This window comes from Perca flavescens, chromosome 13 (genome assembly GCF_004354835.1).
Source record: "Perca flavescens isolate YP-PL-M2 chromosome 13, PFLA_1.0, whole genome shotgun sequence".
In the NCBI taxonomy this organism is placed as follows: Eukaryota; Metazoa; Chordata; class Actinopteri; order Perciformes; family Percidae; genus Perca; species Perca flavescens.
The window spans coordinates 27,796,443-27,811,678 of record NC_041343.1 but is presented as its reverse complement, the minus strand read 5'-3'; the positions used below and the strand labels follow the sequence as shown (position 1 = coordinate 27,811,678).

Below are 15,236 nucleotides of genomic sequence, written 5' to 3'. Positions count from 1 at the left end.
GGCTTTATGTTTTCACTTTGTTGTGAATATGAATGTCATCCTAAGATCCAAAATTATTTTGTAATAAAAGAAACCAGGAACCTGTCAATTCTTATTGCTGAATTACATATATGATACATTTTAAAAAGACAGCAATGAGCCATCACAGTAGGGCTGGGCGATATATCGCTATAAAAAAATATCGGGATATATATCGTATATCGATATTCAGCCAAAATATATCGGGATATGACTTTTGGTCCATATCGCCCAGCCCTACCTCACAGGCTGCATTGTTCATGTTCATGCAATATTCATTATTTTTGCATTGTGAGAAACAGTTTAATTAGCTCAAAAAGCAGCCCACCAAATACATTTGTAGGAACATTTAAACCAAATTTGTGTTTGATGTTCAGGAATCGAGTTTTATAGCCGTTTGCAATGTGATCTCATGACTTCGCGTAAACATACAGGCCACTTTCCTAAAGCCAAATGGCGTGTTATCTGTACGCATTTTGAGCTATCCGTGTGTATGTCTACGATCTATACAGCAGACGGCAGCCTGCAACGTCACAGCGTAAACATACACACCATGTGGCACTTTCTAAAGCCACGTGGCGTTTGACAGTGAATTGATCCAAAGAAAGCATGGGAAGGTAAAAAACAACCCTCTAGATAAACACATATCCCCTTATACTGGTATCCTCTGATTGGTGCATCAATGAAATGCAATCAAATGTTATATCCTCTTCTCTTATGTTAATGGTTGACTTTAACAAAGTTCATGAAATAAGATTGGAAACTGCTGCCATTTCTTTAAAAGAAAATTCTAACTTTACATTTTCATTCCACAAGAATGTAAATTCAAAGCCAATTTACATTAAATTTCCGGTTAACCATGGCATGGTTATTCTTGGGAGTTATACTACAAAAGTATGTGGGCACACGTGTCCATATACTTGTGTGCTTTTGGTCTAGAGCAATTGTTGATATTGTTGTTGTCCTGTGAAAACCATGTGTCTCCAAAATGCCAACAATTTTATGAGTTAAGCTTTGGGGCATTAATGCATTTTTCAGATAATCCAATGGGGTCTTTACCTTCACCAAGAAGGTTATGTTTTTGGTTCAGTTTGTCTGTTTTCTGTTTTGGTTGTCTGTCAGTGGATTATGGAAAAAACCATTGCCCGATTTTCACGTAACTTGGTGGAAGGGTGTAGAATGGGCCAAGGAAGGAACACATTACATTTTAGTTCCGATCCGAATCCCCCGGGCGGATACACAAATAACTTTCGTTAACAAAGAAAGAGCATGCATTCATGTGGTGTCGTATAAATTGGAGCATGAGCTGGAAAAGTTCATCTGCATTAACATTGTGAGATAGGGCATGCCATGGTGGAGGTCCGTGCTCTGAGAGTGCCCTTCAAGTTTAAAATTATGTATCTTAGGAAGTATGAGCATTTTCTCATACCATTAATGAAAACTTAATCTTTCAGTCTATCTGAAAAGAATAAACAAATTTGGAGAAGCATAGTTTTTACTGGATAAGCATATGTGTTTTGTCACTGGCCTGCACAGAGCCCTGACCTCAACTCCATCCAACAGCATGTTGTTTTAAATGTGCTACACAAATAAAGTTTGACTTGACCTTTGAGATGCATTGGAACGACTGCAAATCAGATCATATCGCCCAACCTCTAGTGGCTGAATGTAAGATAATATTTCTATTCACATTTTCCTATACATCATGAACACACAAATAAAAATGTATTTAAATAAATCATTTTATTTTTTATATTGGCAGCCTCGAAAGCCTTCAACATTTGGGATAGCAATGTTAAGAGGGAAATAAGTATGCCACTATGGCCACAGTGGGTTTTATGTGATAAAGGACAAATAATTAGATGCTGAAACTTTGCTGTCAGTGAGTTAACACTCTTGCCTGACAGTCTCTTAATTGTGCTAAATCACTGTAACACATTGGCCCGGTGTTGGCGTACTACATAATTAAATGATTACTCAGACATGACAAACGATCCGGTCAATAGCTTTCATTTCTGCAGTCTCTCAGCTCCATTTATCTCCGAGAGCTGCTGCTACTTTATTGAACAAGGAGTGGCGTCAGAGCAGATGGATACACCCTTATGAGTGACACTAACAAGGTTTTGATAGTGGATGAGAGTGAAGTGATGGATATAGTGGATGGATACGGAGGATATGGGTGTCAGGCATCCCGAGGCCTTTCATCAGAGCAGCCGGCAGACTACCACAGCAGGAGAAGAAAACAAAGGTGAACAGGCACCATGAGGCTCTCATCAGCCAGGACAGCACTCATCTTCCTTCTAATTCAAGGAGCATCAAGAGCCTGCACAGGTACAGTACAGCAGCTTCTGTTTTACACTCCATTATATGCGTTCAAACATTTGAACTGTTATCTTAGTAGTAGTAGTAGTAGTAGTAGTAGTATCTACAAGGTTATTTATCAGATAATTTAGGATTGCATCAAAGCTAAAGTGCCAAAATAAATAACATTTTATACCCAATTACAATAAATTCCATTTAAAACATCAACAAAATGTCATGTTTTATTGTGTTTCGTCATTGTGATAAATTATTAGTTTTACAAATGTTATTTGGTTAGAATGGTGAATTAGACAAAGGTTACCAAGCCATTAGGGATGAATGGCACGGTTTTTTTTCTAAATACAGTATATAGCTTTAAAATATAGATGTTGCATTTCTTGTTTTGTTTTATTTGTATAAATAAATACTGCCAATAAAAACTAATACTTACAAAAATGCATATACTCAGGATAAGAGTTATCTTGAGTTAAAGTAAGTAGCATGAAATATATCACATTTCATTGCATGGAAATGTAATTCAATATACTGTGGCACCACAACAAGTGACGCTACTTACAATCATCCAGCTAGGAACTGTTACTAAGTATATATACAATTTTTAAATTAATTATTTCATTTTACGATTGTTTTTACACTGTTTTTATGCTTTTCACTTTCTTTAAAGGTCCAGTTTTAACTTGAAATAGAACTGAGTATATATTTAGTTTTTTCTGCTGCCGTTTAAACTGTGCAAACATTTGCAAATAAACACTATTTACATTTAAAAAGCATTTTAATCAGCGAGATCTTATTATAACTAAGAAGCTATTTATTCCAATGATTAGGTTTGCTCAGTTGTGATAAATTGTGTTTACACAAAGGTCTGATAAATAAATAGCTTTTTATTTACTTATTCAAAAATGTTCATCTCCTGCTGACAACATAAGAGATTGAAACTGTAGGTTTGACTTTTTTATGTCAGTGCACATAAAACGATTCGTATTGTTTACATTTTCAGTGAAGAAACTGGGCAGCAGCACAGGAAGATTTGCCAACGCCACGTTAGTGCGCCTATCTGAGTTTTTGAGTGCGGGATATAAGAAGGGAGTGAGACCAGTGAAAGACTGGAGGACGTCCACCATAGTGGCCATAGACCTCATGGTTTACTCCATCCTCAATGTGGTGAGTTACACACAACCAGAAAGTCACACTAGCCTGCAAACAGTGAAGCGCAATGCCTTTTTATTTATATTATTTACTGTGTCATGACTCCTTTTATTATTGTTTTATACGCCATCTGGATAATTATCTGCGTTACACATACAAACGTGTGCAAACCTCATTGAGGCTTTACAGGGTTTAATTGATTTGTAATTAATGGATTAACCTCCTATGGGCCCTGCGGCAACAAATTAGCTGCCGATTTTGTGCAGACTGTACTGGCCCCAGGTTTGCTGTGTGATAATTTGATTTAACACATTAATTTAGAAATACGCATAAACACAAACCTTGAGACAGGGACTCTCTTTAAGGCAGGGCTTCAAGATTATACACCATCCAACTTAATCACGAAGTCTGGAGTCTAGTTCTGGAGTTCAGGGGCCTATAGGGTAGGGCTGTGCAATCATATTGAATTTTAATTGCGATTACGGCTCCTAAATATCACAAAAAACAATGTAATCGAGAAAAACTAATATTTTGCACATTATGTTTTGCAAGCTTACACTTATTTTGTCCTCTATTCTTAACAAAAAAAAAAGTTAAGGAAAAATATTAGGGGACATTTCACAGTTCCAGATGTTTTCACTGTTGATTTGTGCAACTGTTTCACTGTTTTTTTAAGACCAATAAATTCAACATCTTTCCAAAAGTCAATGAGTAATCGTGTTAAATAATCGTGATGATTTTTTTTCCATAATTGAGCCCCCCGCACGCACGCACGCACGCACGCACGCACGCTTTTCGATTAAATATGCTCAGTAGCTCCCTCTTCTACAACTTACAAGAGCCGATGGGTTTAATTTATGAAAGCATGTATGTTTTAGAATATATTTGAATTATTAATTTGAAGCTTTATTTAAAATAACTCCATAAACAAGGTGTTACGTTTAAATCTGTAAATGTTATAACTATAATTTATTATGAACAAAGTATATATGTATTTTATATAAATAGTAAACAATGAATAAAATATACAATGAATTATATTACAATATACTGAATGTAAAAAATATTTTATCTGAAAGATAAAATATGATTGAAACTGAAAACAGATGTCTTATTGTGTTCCACTACAGGATGAGAAGAACCAGGTTTTGACAACATATGTGTGGTACAGACAGGTAAAACAACAAAGAATCCTCACACGTACTGTAGGTTGCTTACTGTAGCTACTTTGGTTTACTTCACGATTACACTATCAAATGTTAGATCGATTAAAAAAAGATAGTGGTTTGGCTTAAACATTACCAAGGAATGAACAAGCGTTTCCTGGGTGAAAGTATTTTTTTTTCACCGCGAGGTGATCTCTGCTCTCCGATTTGAAAGCGCTGCGTATTATGTTGACACCACGTTGTGCCATTTCATTTTCAGATTATTTTTCATTGAACACTGAAGTTCATAAATAAGTTTGGGCATGGCCGACTGAGTGGCACTCTATCCATGGTATTGAAATGGGGATGTAATTATTGCATGTTTGGTTTTGTTGTGCATGATCACAAATCGCACCCTGGCTATATGACTTTACAGCATTATACATATAACGTTACTAAGACACTAATGCTATAATATTTACTAATTTAGCTTATCCATTCTTCAATATTTTAGTCATGGACGGATGAATTCCTGGTGTGGAACCCAGAAGACTTTGATGAAGTCAAACAAGTTTCTTTACCTACCAATAACGTGTGGGTGCCTGACATCCTCATCAATGAGTTGTAAGAACGGCGCCTGTTGATTATTTCCGTTACTGCTGTTATTCTACCAGGGTCGGTCTTTACTCCTAAACTAATTGTTGACATTTTTTGTCTCTAACCTGCAGTGTAGATGTGGGGAAGTCTCCAGACATACCTTATGTCTATGTGACACATGATGGACTGGTGCGCAACTACAAACCTATCCAGGTGGTCACAGCCTGCACTCTCAACATCTACAACTTCCCATTTGATGTCCAGAAATGCAGTCTTACCTTCCAGAGCTGGCTACATACCAGTAAGACATATCCCATTGACTTCACACACATTTACAGTCAGACTGATCTCATGAAATGGCGTATGTATGACACGCCAATTCGTATGCCATTTTATGCATCTTTATAACACGGCAATTGCTTTTTAGCGTGTTTATCAACGCCGTTCAGCCGCCATTGACCTACATTATGTGTGAATTTCCACCATAGCGAGTAGTATGAAAGGACGCAAGTCCGCAGATGGGTAAAACACAGGACTTTCACCCAGGAGAGCCGGGGTCGCGCCCTGCGTGTGACGTTTTTCAACCGTTTTTTTTTTTTTTTTTTGTAAAGCCTTCCCCAATGTTCTTTCCTAAACCCAACAGTTTATTGTTTCCCTACGCGTGTGACTTTGGTCACTGTTGTGTTTTTGTCAGATTTTTTGTGTGTAACTAAAGCCTTTCCCAATGTTCTTTTCCTAAACCCAACCTTTTATTTATTTTTTTAACACGTGTGGGACGTTGTTCTCGTGATAGTACGCCACCTTCTCGTGATAACACGTGGCGTGTATGTTTACATCTGCTGTATACAGCGTAGACATACACGTGGATAGCTCAAAATGCGCACAGATAACACACCATTTGGCTTTAGGAAAGTGGCATGTATGTTTACGCAAAGTCATGATGCCATGTTGTTTACAGTACAATGTGTGATTAAACTTTTGTTTTGGGTAAAACATCACCTGTACAATCTAATTGGTTTTAAAGGGTTCTTCAGACATTTAAGCCTCCATAAAGAAAGTGATAATCAATCATCAGGATCTGCATTTGCAGTGCTCATAAAAAAAAGACTAAATTTTTCCATGTGTGTAGTTTTAACAGGTTAAGGTTTCTAAAAATATGGTCTCCAACTACATAAAAAATTACTACTACTTTCCCTAGCTGCATTAAGAAAGACAGTGTTTGCTTTGTTTCAACTCCAAAATGAACACAGAATGGAACCCACTTCCATTAGAAACAATTAAATAATTAGTTTAAACCTGCATTTTATAACCGTTTATTACAAACTGAGTCCCATTTTCATATTTTTGTCCATCATTTCTATCAATACTAATAACAATGTATTAACCAAGTTAATTGCGGAGATCTGCGAGCTCAGCGACACCCCTAATAAGAACAATGGGTAAATAAACACAAGCAGTCAGACGACCTGAGCCAAACTTATTTAGAAGAGAAAACTAAAGGAGAACGCTTAAATTGTTCCCCAAACTCTCCATTGTAAACATTAGGACTGTACCAACTTAGAATGTTGTCAGTCAAATCGGATTTGGCTGTTCAATACAAATTTTCAACTTTTTTTCCGTTCATATCTATAGACTATCAAGCAAGGCTTCATTGAACTGCCAGATTTTTTAACGGAGTAATCTGCCATTATGCCACTTTCAATGTAATTCTGGCAAAGTGGACAAAAATATTCACCGGCATCAGAAAACAACATCCGGCTCTCTCTTCAACTCTTCTCATTAAGACTTGAGTGGAACAACCGCTCTGTTCTGCTCATCCATGAACTCCCCCCTGCTGTGACATGTGTGCTTAGAAAGCTGAGTGGAGGGTGAAAGGTAACCTGTTGCCACGGCCGTTTCATGCTGCTCCCGACATTGTGTTCGATCTGCAGTTGATGACATCAACATCACCCTGATGCGAAGCCCTGAGGAGCTAAGGGAGGACAAGAGTGTCTTCATGAACCAAGGAGAGTGGGAGCTGCTTCATATACTGTCCAACTACAAGATCTTCAGTGTGGACAATGATGACTATTATGCTGAGATGAAGTTCCATGTAAGCATTTGTAATATTGATTGTACGATTTGTGTGTATGTTATTTGTGGCATAGATGGGGGGGATGATGTATCTAGTACACAAAACTCACCAAAATAAACAGAGCTGAATTAGTTTCAATTAGAGCTGGGCGATATGGAGAAAATCAAATATCACGATATTCTTGACCAAATACCTCGATATCGATATTGCGCCGATATTCTAGGGTTGACAATTGGGGCTTTAACAAAATATCTTCATACTTTCACACAGATTTTAAATAATCATCAGTAATGTGGACATAATGTCTAAGTGGGAAAAAGGCAAATAATAGAACAGCTAGAACAGTCTGGTAAGTTCAGAAAAGTATCACTTTACAGTAATGCAGCCTTTAAAACCAGGAAAAGACAACACTTATGTCATATCGCGATATTACGATATCCAAAATCTAAGACGATATCTAATCTCATATCACGATATTGATATAATATCGATATATTGCCCAGCCCTAGTCTCAATGGCAATTTCCCTAATTGCTCTTCTGAGATTCACACACCTTACTGAAAAGTTACTGTGTACTGGCTAATACAAGCCCCCCCCTGCTCCCCTCACACAGAATAGCGTTACATAGAGCTAAATCTCGCAGGCCTGTATGTAGCTGGAGTGCAGTGTGGCTTAACGTTACAGTTGAGTAATATTCACTGAAATTACTAAAGGCAAATAAAGTTCCACTTACAGTTTGGTTTTAGTCCTGGGGACGGCTTGTGTCGAAGGTCTCAGGCACCGAGAGGCATTTCCGGTCACAAACGGCGCTATCTGACTTGAAGCATCTTGTCCAACAGGTGCCTTCATCACAATTAATTAACGTTAGCCGAGCTGTTAGCATCACACATTGCTCAATTACTCCCACTAGCTAAGTGGCTAGCTGCTAAGCGATTTCAGTTAAGCTACTGACAGAATTCACACGCACGCGCGCGCTAACGTTTAGGTTAATCATCTGAAATGAAGTACTGAAAAGTTCGTGCTGGTGTCCTAACTTAGCTACTTCTATTATTTTTCCTCCATTTCGTTTCACTTTTTTCTTTGCTAGTTGCCGCTGACAGCGCTCAGAGTAGCGTGTATCTGCCGACTCCGCCCTCTCTTTTTCGTTTCCTCACCTTCTGCCAATCACAACAGGTATCACTAACAGACTAGGCCTACTAACTCACCACTGATTGACCAATAAAAACTGTTTTTATTTTACATCAGATCGTCACCTCTGATAACATATTATTTAGAACTAAATCATTTACCATTTAAGCTCCTTATTGAGTTATTTACATAACTTTATTTAAAACTGAATTAGGCTACTTTTTAATTGAATTTTCTTAATTTTTTTAATGAATCTTATGCTGTTTTTAATGAATCTTATGCTGTTTTCACACAACTTTATTCAAAACTAAATTATTTCAATTCCCACTTTTGACTTTTTCGGGGCTATCTTTTGTTTAGCAACATGTTAAAGAACATTCTAAATATTTAAAAAACCAGGTCCCTGGTTCAAATCAGTCTCTCTACTGTCAACTCTGTAAGAAAAGATTCCCCCAAAAAATACTAAATAAAAAGGAACTGTGGGCCCAAATAATTGTGTATGTTTTGGAAAATATTCTTATTTGCTTTCTTTGTAAGCGTGAGATGAGAAGATTGAAAATATGAATAATACTATTGCTATATTGATACAGGGATGAAGTTAGGACATACTGTAGTTTGGCATAACAACAAACCAAAAGCATGTGCACACCAACCGCTCACTATAGACGAAAATACTGCTCACAACTCAGATTGATAAACTTATTTTGTTACTTTTACTGTTCTGTTTGTATGGATGAGGTACAACGTGTTAATTATTAACAGTCTTAGAACAAAGCCATGTTGGTTTTTTCCCCCTGTTTCCAGTGTTTTTGCTTAGCTAAGCTAACCACATTATGCCTTTTTTCACAGTACACATATTGACTTGACTTTAAACCTACATTTCCCAGGTGGTGATCCGACGGCGGCCGTTGTTCTACACTGTGAACCTGCTGCTGCCCAGTATCTTCTTGATGGTGATGGACATTGTGGGTTTCTATCTGCCACCAGACAGTGGAGAGAGGGTTTCCTTCAAGATCACGTTGCTGCTGGGCTACTCTGTCTTCCTCATCATTGTATCTGACACTCTGCCTGCCACCGCCATAGGAACCCCGCTGATAGGTGACTGGGACCTATTGCTGCTTATCAGCAGTTTGCATTCAGAACAGGATTTCTGCGAGGAGTGTCAGCCCATGATTTTAAAATAGTGTGCCTCTAAATTCATGCGTAAATAAGAAAGGAAATAGCTTTGTAAATTGAGATGTCAGGAGAGCACAAAAAAAAATTGAGCAACACTTACTCTGCAAGTCAAGCATGCAGGGACAGATCGGTGTGGGCAAAGCAACTTCTGAGAGTGCAATTAGACTAAATTCAAGCACTAATTTCAGGATTTTGAAGACTATCCCAGCATGCATTGGGGGTAACATCATCAACAAGTTACTATTACATCATGGGTCTATAACGGTATACCACTTCATGCTGACCTGCTTGTTGGAGGCAGCACAGGTGAACGAACACACAAGCAAACTAAAACATGAAATCTCGAAAAAAGAGTCTGAACTCAAACCTGCAATCTAATGTCTATATGAGACACGGTCCAAACCACGTGATTTAAATGTGAAAAGTATGTTGCACTATCCTACTGCTAACTGCTTTCGGAGAATATCTGTAAGAGGATCATCATAAAAACACCTTGTCTCATCTCACCTGTTCTGTAGGTGTGTACTTTGTGGTTTGCATGGCCCTGCTGGTGATCAGCCTGACGGAAACCGTGCTGATTGTGCGTCTGGTCCACAAGCAGGATCTGCAGCCCCCTGTGCCCCACTGGGTGAAGTACTTGGTGTTGGAAAGAGCTCCAGTCCTCTTCTGCATCCACAAGAAGCACCGCCTCTGCTCCACACTGTCCTCCCAGGGCGCCGACCTGGAGCACTACAAAGACAACAGCTATGGGACCGGTAAGGTACAGGTCAACGCATGTACAGTAGCCTACAACAGTCTATACAGCAGCAGTATGTTGTTATTAAAACTCATGTCATTATTATGAAATAATATTACAACTGTTTTTACAAGATGCTAACCATAGAGCTAACCATGTCATAGTATTTGTCACTATGAAATGAAAACAGACTTGGAAATTGAATTTTGAAAAGAAAAAAAAAAACGCAAATCCATAAAATAATCATTTTTTTGTCTAACTGGTAGATTTATGTGTTTTTTTGTATTCATGATTTTTTTTTTTTTTTTTTTTTAATAATGCTTCACTTTTTACAGACTATAGGACTGGTAAGGTACAAGTCAACGCTTGTACAGTAGCCTAAAACAGTTAAAGGTGTTTTCCGGTTTTTCAAACCAAAATCTACAACAGCCAATTTCACTTTTGAAAGCTCATCTTTTTGCTTCAGTCTTCAGACCTGCATCAATGAAATACAAATTTCCAACTAAAAATGAAGTCTATCCCTTGTCCTATCCTGCAGCCCAGTGCACCCTGCACCACACCTGTGAGATAGGCCGAAGGCTCAGCCACCATGACAGAGAAGGCGGGCTGCTCGGACTGGGCCTGCCCCCCTCCAGGGACCACACCCCGCCTGTCATGGACAACATCCTGCAGGAAGTGACGGCGATACGCCACTTCCTGGAGAAGAGGGACAGGTGCCGGGAAGTTGCCAAGGAGTGGCTGCAGGTCGGCTACGTGCTGGACGTGCTGCTCTTCAGAGTTTACCTGGTGGCTGTGGTGGCCTACAGCATCACACTGGGCACGCTGTGGTCAGTGTGGCAGGTCGCCTGAGTCTCACCGCTGTACTGCTGTGGACACAAGCTCAGTGGGTGGAGCGTTGAATTCAAAAGGCCAGAGTTATTGGCTTTATGCCCTGTGTTGCTCAGAGGATACAGGGAGCCACTCGCATAGTAATGGAACAGGGAAAGGCTTGTAGCTGGGGCCTATGTACAAAGGTTAATTAACCAACTAGGTTTGCCACTATATCCCTACACATTTTATTATTATAATCACCATCATTTTAGGTGTGTTTAGAGAGTGTTGAAGTCCCGTGATGCGATTGCAATCTAAGAAGTTTTCAGGGCCAGCCCAAGGCGTTTTGAGATGCGCAGGCAGGAATGCCCCTAGACACTTATAAATGCAATTTTTAGTCGTCACTATGAAAGCTTAAAAGGATAGCAGTAGTGGTAACACAACAGACATAGATACTTTAGTTAAGGGAACCACTTTAATGATGTCAGCCCATCTCCCCCAGATGAATATACAATAAAATCAACCAACATCAACCAATACATTAACCTGGTAAAACGTAACTATCTGTTAAGTATAATGTATTTTTTTTAATATAAAGTGAAAATATACATTTATTTACTTAAACTGTGTGAAAAAAAGGAAAACTGGGCCACAGAAGCATCACTTGTTTCAGCCATTTTGTTGGCCGAGGAGCCGTTAAAAACAATTACAGTAGTTTTGGTCTGGTTGTGTTTAGAAGAATAAAAATCTTGGGAAAAGGTTTTGGGATCAAATTAGCCAATTTAAAACAAATATTGACGAAGGCCACAATAATTACTGTCTTTTAAAGGCTACATTGGTTAAAACCTGAGAAGAAAAACCAGACAATTTGTTGTGATAAAGGTCAAAACTGGAGAGATCAGCATTAACGATACAGTTTAAGAATAAAATGTGGACTCAGAGACAAGTTGGTGAGCAGCAGGGTATTTGTACATTATCAAGTTTTTGTTGCAGTGTAAAACATCTGTATAAATATATAAAATATGGCTCAATAAATAAGGAATTTACATAAGTAAGGCAATAAATACATATTACGACCTGTTTTGCGCTACATGTATATTAAGAAAAACATTTGACTGCATGTTCCCTTTCCTTGAATGTCAAATGTATTACATGAAGATAGATATAAATACATATTCACACAGATTGTTGAGGCATATTATTAGTTTATTGTAATTGTAAATCAAAAGTCTGTGAGTAAAATGATGTAAACTTGTAGCGCTTCAAATCAATATCATGTTTAACGTTAATGTGCCACCTCATGTAATAAAAATAGTCTAAAAACTATATTGTTGAATAGGATTTCGATAACGTTTCTGTAAATACAGATGTGTGCTGTGGTTTTATTCAGTTGTGTTGTTGTGTCAAGAGACGTAATTATACACATTGAAGGAGAAGGAACAGAATTGTATTTCAATAAATGTGATAATATTTCATCCTTTGCAGTTAACAAGAGTTAAGTATTTGCCATCTTCGTCTTACTTTTATGAAAGGCCACGTGGGCCATATTTATAGAAACACAAAACACAACCGTAACTCCATGAAGTCATAAGTAGTATTAATTCATTAGTATATTTTTGTGTCTAACTGGTTGATTTATGCATTTTTTTGTGTTTACGAATCTAATTGTGTATTTAATAAAGTTTCCCTTTTGATTTAATTAGTTTGGTCCCACATGGACTCTGTGTTTAAAATGGCCACAGGTGAATAAAATCCAGTGTCAGATATTATCTACAAAAGATCTGCCATCACTCAACTGGATCTGTAACTGTAACACATGGCCGTTTGCATTGCCTTGTTTACAAAATGAATGCAAAGTGTGTATTTTCTATGAACAAATCATTTTTTATTGGCACAAGTATCCCTGTCCAAAGTCCAGTAAAAAATACCTATCTGTATTTAGCGCTTTTGTTATTTTTATTTCTTTTCAGTTTTCAGATGAACTGAAGGAATAAATGCTCCATGCCTTGAACAGATTCACCTGCATCTTAGGCTAAAAGAATTCACCAAAAATATCCATCCACCGATTGAATTATCTAAAAAGAACTTATGTCATGAATCATTAAATCAATTTGGAGACAATAAATGACTATGATATATGTATCTAATAAGAATAAAATGATTATTAGGTCTACTTATTCATCTTATTTTAGTCGACTTACTGTAATATGATTGTCTGTGATCCGGGTGAACTGTGTTAAATTGATCACTTTGTAAAATTCACTGCTGATGTTTTTCTTGATTATTCTGTGACTTGAGATGTTTACATATCCATATAGACACAAATAGGACAATAAGGCACTGCTACTCATAATTTGCTACAAACCTGTTAATAAGGTGTGATTACCACACTGCTCATTCATTATGAGTGACCTCCTGCAGTTCACCACAGCAGCCAGAGGATGGCACCATGCACAACAGCATCACCTTCCCTCTCAGGTTTTCTCATTCTACCACTGGAACAGTGTCACTGAATGTTAACAACACTTATCAATCAGTCCGTTTTTTAATCAGCTAAAAAGAAAGAAAGATAAAAACACAATGTGAAAGAGATAAATGACAACATAAAAATTGTATGAATGAATGAATTAATGTATGAAGAGGGTTTAAAGATCCTCAAATGTGAGATGTCTTCCTTTAGAGTCCAAGGCCCCCTTATAGGATTACATTTTAAACTGGATTTAGGTCCCTAGAATGCAAAGGTCTTTTTTGCAGTGAAAACTATTTTGCAGTAATACAAACAGCATAAAACAAATAGAATGACGGATCAGATGAGAAAACCTGAACATACAAACTATACTCTTTATACACTGTTGTGATACAGTTACAGTGTATATATTATTTGTGTATTTTGTATTTATTTAATTTCTACCAAAACGTAAAGTCGCTTCTTCTGACACCAACATTTCATATGTAAATTCAGTCAAACATCAGCTATTAAGTATCTTACAGCAACAACATGCTGCCTGGATTACTTTTCTTTAATTTATTACACAGAATGTTCATATTGATCACATCTACAAAATGTTCACGACTTGCAATATGTAACTGGTTAGTCTATATCCTTCGAGTTCCACTTCCGGGATTGCTCGGGTGCTGATGTCGAAGGCAAACACATTTTTATGCTCTGCCACCACCCTGACCAGACCAGATGTCAATATGGTCTGGTTTCATAATGTCTGATTCCAACACTTTTAATAGAGTTTCATTCAAGCCTTCCTTTTGAAGCCCTAAAAACAAGGAGCTTCAGGATAATCACTTTGATAGTAAAGGCTGGCAACCTAAACAATCCAGCCTTTAGAAATGTGGGTCAAAGATCAGTGCTGAAACCTCATGCTGCTACACAAAGGCCCTTCACTGTTCGCATTACAATCCTGACAAACCATTCACCAACCCCTGCCCCTTCCTTCCTAATACCCCAAAATTAGATCAAAGTCACACTACAGCAACAGGTCCAACAAAACCCTTCACAATGAGAGCTTTTTTTCCCTCTCATTTCCTGTTTTTCTTTTCTGCCAAAATCTAAAAAAGTACAAAATAAAACCCCACAGATCTGCCATGCGTTTTGGGTGAAACACTCGGGTGAGTGCATAAGTGGAGAGGGAAAGTGGAGAACCACCTCATTAGTTTCCAATACACTGAAGTCAAGATCTGATCCTGTGTGCCAGAGAAAGGAAATGAGCAAATATAGCGGCATTATTGGGACACTTTTGATGTGATGTTTATTGTCGAGCTTTATTGGGGACAACCTGACAGCAGCCAGATGACAATGAAAATGTGTTACTTCAAAGTTCAACACATTGAAAGAGCATACTGGGGATTTGGCATGTTTCAGCACCTTAGCTACTAATCAAATATTTGTAACATTACTTCCAAAGCACGTACAGTATATTGTTTGTCATGTGCGAATGGAGAATTGCAATGGAGTGAGAACACCTCATTATCAGTGCACTTAATTGCTGCTTGTGGCAATTAAAAGAGGGTTAAAGTGAGGGACTTTTTGCGTTTTCCCATTCTGCCACAATGGTGTGTATGCACGTTCAAA

At 37.8% G+C, this 15,236-nt stretch overlaps 1 protein-coding gene across 1 annotated transcript; it reads left to right on the top strand.

Annotated features, from left to right (window-relative positions):
- Positions 1 to 2,279: 2,279 nt before the first annotated feature.
- htr3a (5-hydroxytryptamine (serotonin) receptor 3A) lies at positions 2,280 to 11,191 on the top strand. Its single transcript, XM_028594564.1, has 9 exons — positions 2,280 to 2,349; positions 3,338 to 3,501; positions 4,617 to 4,661; positions 5,146 to 5,255; positions 5,360 to 5,529; positions 7,160 to 7,320; positions 9,318 to 9,528; positions 10,125 to 10,361; positions 10,914 to 11,191. Exons 1-9 carry the CDS (start codon positions 2,280 to 2,282, stop codon positions 11,189 to 11,191), a joined length of 1,446 nt encoding a protein of 481 aa, XP_028450365.1.
- The last annotated feature ends 4,045 nt before the right edge of the window (positions 11,192 to 15,236 follow it).

Bases quoted from the DNA above. Each gene is read 5' to 3' on its own strand.
- htr3a (XM_028594564.1), top strand. From the start codon at position 2,280: ATGAGGCTCTCATCAGCCAGGACAGCACTCATCTTCCTTCTAATTCAA. The intron at 3,502-4,616 runs GTGAGTTACACA...GTTCCACTACAG, and splicing joins TTTACTCCATCCTCAATGTG to GATGAGAAGAACCAGGTTTT. The intron at 7,321-9,317 runs GTAAGCATTTGT...TACATTTCCCAG, and splicing joins ATGCTGAGATGAAGTTCCAT to GTGGTGATCCGACGGCGGCC.